This window comes from Apteryx rowi, unplaced genomic scaffold (assembly GCF_003343035.1).
Source record: "Apteryx rowi isolate R43461 unplaced genomic scaffold, aptRow1 scaffold_54, whole genome shotgun sequence".
Taxonomy (NCBI): domain Eukaryota; kingdom Metazoa; phylum Chordata; class Aves; order Apterygiformes; family Apterygidae; genus Apteryx; species Apteryx rowi.
This window is the reverse complement of record NW_020450805.1, coordinates 1,592,097-1,598,682: the sequence shown is the minus strand read 5'-3', so window position 1 is coordinate 1,598,682 and position 6,586 is coordinate 1,592,097. Positions and strand designations below refer to the sequence as shown.

General features: G+C 33.6%; 1 protein-coding gene across 1 annotated transcript; it reads left to right on the top strand.

Moving 5' to 3' along the window:
• Positions 1-3,600: 3,600 nt before the first annotated feature.
• On the top strand, positions 3,601-6,387 carry NLRC4 (NLR family CARD domain containing 4). Its single transcript, XM_026081216.1, has 4 exons — positions 3,601-3,637; positions 4,530-4,622; positions 4,965-5,132; positions 6,071-6,387. The coding sequence occupies exons 1-4, from the start codon at positions 3,601-3,603 to the stop codon at positions 6,385-6,387; spliced, it is 615 nt and encodes a 204-aa protein (XP_025937001.1).
• Positions 6,388-6,586: the final 199 nt, after the last annotated feature.

Here is a 6,586-nt window from a genome sequence, read left to right as displayed (position 1 = left end):
TGGACTGAAGGTTAGGTTTTTGAAAACTGCTGTATCCTAAAATTCCAAACAGTTATGAATGACAACTTGCTTTAGATCAAAGAACAGTGATATATTTCCACATATTTCTGGCAATGGCAAGGTACTGCACAACATATTTCTGCAAACAGTATATTAAGTAATTGCATAAGATGTAAACTTACAGAGAAGGAACCTGCAAATAATACATCATCAGCTTTTAACAAGCAGTAGCATAATTTGCTGCTTATTGAAAGAGGTTTTTTTAATCTGAGAGCAAACTGATGTYGGTAAATGTTTTTCTTTCTTGCTACTCCCTTACTTTAATATTTGTAAAGAAGAATGTTCAGAGATGTTTTAACTTCATTTTACTATAGAAGTTTGTCTCTCAGACTCTCTGGATGCCTTTGTCTGGCAGTGGGGAATTTGCAGCAGTTTATTTTAATTATTTCTTTAAACAAAAAAGAAAAGCCTGTGTGACATCTGCTTAGAAAACCTTTTAGAAAAGGTGTAATATATATGGTGATACTTTTTACCAGAGCAAGTTCTAATTAGTCTTTCAGCATTGTAAAGCCAGAATAGTTCTCCTGAACTTACTGCTCAGTAGTAATCTAGTATACTACTAATTAACATTCTAACTGTTTAGTATACCGCTAACTAAGTAGAACTATTACTAAGTAAAATTGGTGTCGTTGAAAAAGAAATAGATCTATCATTCTCAAAGTCCTGTTTTCCAAACTGGCCATTATTTTTGTGTGCTTAAGGTTGTCAGATTGACTCATCCTACAAGTAATGTAATTCCAAGTTATGGGAAGAAGTGAGACCACTGGGAATTCTAGAAGCTTTAGAATATTTAGGTTTTGCCTTAGAGAAGATTACTGTCAATAGCCTGTGCTTCTACACTTGGCATTTCAGTATTTTAAGAATTAAAAAAAAAGCTTGTCTAAACAAAGAGGATTTTTGGTTCAGTATACTGCTAAGTTCTTAAAAATCATAGTTCTACATACACAAGGATGGTGATTAACACTTAAAAATGAGCCCTGGGGGTTAAAATTGATAGTTCTATGAAAATATCTGCTCAATGYTCAGTATTAGTCAAAAAATCAAATAGAAGAAATTATCAGAAATATAATAGAGAATGAAAGAGAGAGCATTATTATGGGCTTGTATAAATCCATAGTGCACTTGTATTTTAATACTGGGTTCTGTTCTAGCACTCCATCTCAGAAAGGATATAACAGAAATGGAAAAGATCCCAAGGAGTGGAACATCTCATAGAGGGCATTACTGGAGAGAGGATACTGAGCTTGATGGACTTTAAATCTGACCTGCTACATATTTTCTCAAGTATAATTTATTTTCTCAGTTGTATCTATTAAGATTAGGTAATTTTATTTAAGGTAGCTTTATTTAATTTTATGTAATAAATGCATGCTTTTAAATGTTGTTTTTGTAAACTCTTACTTTGATTCCAATTTCTATCCAAATGTATCTTGGCATCACTCAAAGTAAAAATAAATAAATAAATAAGRTATGCCTCATTCACTCTCCTTAATGATAAAAATATAAAAAGTAAGAATATGCATATATGCATTACACTATGAAACTATTTATGTAAATGTGAAAAATAAACTATATCTTTCTGATTATCAACAATAATGACCAAATATAAAGGATGTATTTAAATTATTATGCTAGTCTTTGAGAATGATCTGCTTCTTAGAAGAATATTTAAAGTGCACAAGTTAAAATCAATAGCTAAAATTGGGATTTCCTGCTTATTGATTTGAATCATGGTTTAAAATGCATGATGTTAAATCAAAGTATCTTTAGTCAATTCACCTGGTTAGAATATAGTTGTATCTGACCTGTTTCAGATCAGCATTTCACGAAAGGTCAATTTTTTTTCTTATCTGGGGAAAAAAGATAGTAATATTTGGAGTATTCAACTTCTTGACATGTTTTGTTTTTCAGTCTGGATATTATATTCTCTGATGCATAGTTCAGGCTTTGAAACTTTCAGTCTGAACAAGTAAGATTTTTAACACTACAGTTTCTTCAATGTTAGATGTAAATAGTAATAAAAAAATTAATAACCTTAAAAAGAAAATGTCTTTTTAAAAAGCAATTCCTTTTAATTGCTACATTTATGTACTACTTTTATATTATGGTTGTTCATTAACATTGTAAAAAGTCTTGCTCTGAAAGTTTTACAGGTAACCTTTATAGAGAATCAAAATTTTTTATTTCAACTTATTACACATAGAAATTTTTGGATTAATCATTTTTTTATGACAAAATATTTTTCTGAGCTGGACGTTTCTTGTATAACCTATCTTAAAGTCACTTCTAGAGCTTATTCCAAAATATTGTAGATAACTTCAGACTTCTAAAGACTAATTTCTCCCTTTTCCCCACAATTATACAGAAGCTTAAATTCCTTAAACAGATCCCTGAAAAAGCTCTTATTTATTGTAATACTCAAGGTCTGAATAACTTAGAGGAGTGAAAGTCCAGTTGTATTTTGATATGTGCAGATAAATGAGCCCCCCATAATCTATTTTAAGATTCCATGCAATGCAACTCCAAACTTGCACAAAACCTGAAATTCTCAAAATGCAGCTCTTTCTGGAGAAATGCTTKTGTCACATATAAGTCTTCCTGCAAAAGACAATCACATGCCTACCCTAGTTATTACCATTGTACCTCAAACCTCTCCTGGAATTTGTGGAAGGAAAGAGAAGAAATCATTTTAATGGGGTGACAGTAGTACAAATAAGGATAAAGAAAAATCATTTAACTAAAACAGATGCACTCAGGTTAGCAGAACTAGTGAAATTCACTGTTGAATATATAAGGAACAAGCTGAAAGAATCATTGAACCATGGACACTTGTGTTTGAAAACTTCTGGAGGCAGGAAAATAGAAAACTCACTAACTTTTGCTCTTCTAAGGAAGTTATAGACAAGCCAACCTCACTTGGATACTGAGAAAAATTTTGAGACAGATTATCACACAAAATTTCTGCAAGCACTTAAATGATAGAGATGAAAGATGGTGTGAACAAATCACATCAGACATCTCCAGGAAACTTTTCTGACAGGATAATAAGGTAGAGAAGGGGACAAGATGAGTTTGGATATATCATAACTTTAATGAGTTTTTTAACACTATCTTGTACAACATCCTTATAAAGATGCTAATGAAAGATATGTAAAAAAAATGAGTGCACAACTGATTGAAAAATTACTTTAAAAGAGTAGTCACACCTGTTTCACTAAGTGAGAGAACATTTCAAGTATAATCAAATAAGTCTTTCCTAGTTCTAACCRATATTTTAACTGGTGTCTTAAATGACAGAATGGAGATTCTGCTTGTAAAATTGCAGATGATACCAAGTTTGGAAGGTTTACAAGGCCTTTTAGAATAAAGAACCATAATTAAAATTGGATACATTTAAGGGATAGTCCAAAAACAGTAGGTAATTCAATATAGACRGGTGTAAAGGGCTGTGCCTGGGAAGGAGACATCAACTTCACAAATACAAAATAGAGATCATCTGTGTAAAAGAAGAGAATCTGGGGTCTTCTGTGGATTACAAATATGACTGGAAATATGCTTTTGCAAAAAATATGTGCTGGTGAGTCCTGAGCAACAAATCTGTGCCCAGCCTTGAACATCATAATTAAGAAAGGTATAGAGAAATGGAGAGAGAGCACCAAGAACAATAAGAGGTTAAGAAAACATGACTTAAGAGGAGTGGTTTAATTTTSTTTTGATTGAGAGAGAAGTCTGAAAAAGTTACGCTAAAGTTTTTGTGTTCTAAACATTGCTAGAAAGAGATGATAATCAACCATTCGTCTTTGTCCACTGGGAGAAGTAGCAGCTAAATTTGCAGCAAAAAAGATTTGCATTGGATACTGAGGGATACTTTCTAAAGCTAGGAATAGTACCTAAGGAGAATTTGGAAGAATTCAAAGAACAAGATAGATAAATATCTATGAGGAGTGGTTTAGGCTCATCAGTATCCTGCCCCATTACAGATTGCTTAGATTATGAGGTCCCATCTAGTCTCACTTTTCCACAATTCTCTGATCCTGTAAAATACACACTTTTATAAAAACCTTGACCGGTTTGTGAAGCAGGAGGTTGAAGTCTGTAGGGCCTAAGCCACAACAGACTCCTGTATATTTAGACAGCTTTGTACTGCTTCTGTGTTGCAAAGATGTCTTAAAGCTGGCTGTCGTCTCCATTGAAGATTCCTTTAGCCATAAGAGTCTAACTTATACAGAACCATTATTTCAGCTCTTATGGCTGGCCAGGCCCTTTATTTTTTCAGTTCATGGAGACACATTTAACAAGAGAGCACAGCTTGCATCAGAGAGGTATCAAACAAATGAGAACAACCTAGAAGCTTTTAAAAAAATCTCGTCTTGCTGTTTCATTTAAAAAAACAAAACTCAGGTGCAATAGAAGACAAGTCATGCTGCACTAAATACATGTATAACAAACTTCTTTTTTTCCTCCCATAGCTCAGAATCTTTGTAATTTGCCAAAACCAAATGTACTTGATTTGTCTGAAAATTATTTAGAAAAGGATGGAAAAGATGCTGTCCACAAACTTCGTAAGACAGATTTCTTGAGATAAATCATTTAAATTGGTGGCTGAGCTTCAATTTTGGGACTTATCCAGCTAGAAATTCAAGAACTTGTTCCTCATTTGCTTTTAAAGTAAGATATAATTGGTGTCCTGAAGCATTTCCTCTTAGTGAATGGAAAGAGTTTCTAGGAGTGAGGAGTTTTGTATGCAATTGGCTACTCTGTCATTGCTGCCAAAGCAAGTGTCTTGAAGTCTTTAACCTACCAGTATTGTCTTCACTGTTGAAATTCAATCTGGTTTAATCTTTTTAAGTGATTTTACAGTGAGCTGTTATAACCAAAAAATTACACTTGTCATTTGCAATTAGTTGATGATTTAAATTTCCTACCTGGTATGAAAGTGCTGATGCTTCCTTGGGGAGATGATGTAAAGGTTTGCCTAACAAAATTGTTAGAACTATTAAAAACGATGCCACAGCTGACCAAAGTTGGATTGAGGAAATGGAGCCTTACTGATGCGCAAATCAGAATTCTAGGTAAGTAAAGGTACCATGGAAGAGCAAAAAATGAAGGAAAAAACCCAGGTAAAACCAAATCAAAAATAGTTCAAAAAACCCAGCAATTTTTAATAATGAAAGTGAAATAGCAGCAGGCCTGGGTAGAATATATATATGTATGTATGTATGTATAGAATTAGATGAGCCAAATAATGAGCCACATTTTCTATTCAGTGAAGACCATTTTTACTCTGTAAGTAGTGCAAGGGACACTACAGGCAGCTGGAGATTACTTGAGAGGAATCTCCCAGAGAGGAAAAAATCTTCACTGATTCAGGGAATTACAGTATCTCCTCCATAAACATCACAGGAATACAAGAAGTGTCCTTGTTGCATCTTTTTACATCAAATCTTCCACTATCATAATGTCTGTATGTATACTGAATGTATGTCAGTATGTTAAAAAAGACCAATACAGTCACATTCTTAATACTACTATAACTTTTATCAAGGGAGATAGCTGAAGGTCAGGGAGATATAAAAACTACATGAAGCCACATTATTCACCACTCCTGAGCATACAGTGGAAATGAAATGTCAAATCAAAGAGAATCTTCATGAGCCTGATCTTGCAATGCTGTTTGCATGGGTGATCATGAGCAGCAGTTCATAGCCCCATTTAAGTGAATGACCTCTGTGTAGTTAACAACATACTGTAGGATTAAGTTTTAACAAGGAAGAATATTTCAGTCTAGATATAAAAAACTTTGTGATATGTGGTTGCTATGCTTTACTTTTGTGGTTCTGACTAAGAAAAAAAGTAATATGCAAACACATTTAAATTCTATTCAGGGTGTTATTTTTAAGCACAGAAGTTCTAATGAATTCAGTAAGACTCAATTACTTCAATATGAACAAGAATCATTCTCTTCATTAGGGTTTGAAGTAGAAATACATAAATAAATATATGTTCACAGGCAGTTTTTTTGAGAAAAAACACTTGGAGAACCTTCAGCACTTGGACTTGGCAATGAATTGTGTGAGAAGTGATGGCTGGCTTTCCTTCATGCATCCACTGATCTGTCTCAAGAAGCTGATATTTTTAGATTTCAGCAGCAAACAAGACTGGGTGCCAACATCACTGTTAGTCTGCAAATTAAGTCAGGTACTAACCACACAGAGTTCTTTAAAGGAGATTAAAGTGACTGGATGGACGTTTGATAGTTGTGATCTGGGACTTATTAATGGTGCAAAAGTAAACTGCCAAAAACAATTTCAGCTAGCACATTCTTAAACAGAACCAGCTTTCAGAGCAGGTATTCACTTACAATCTTCATTATTTGAGAGATGCTCTTATCTATAACCACACACTGAATCAGAAGCTTTAGTATTACTTGGATCTCCTGGTCTGTCAATGAGCCTGGAGGGAGAATAATATCACATTTTCTTCTAGGAGAAACAGGTCAGGTGAAAGTGAGATAGAGATCACCATT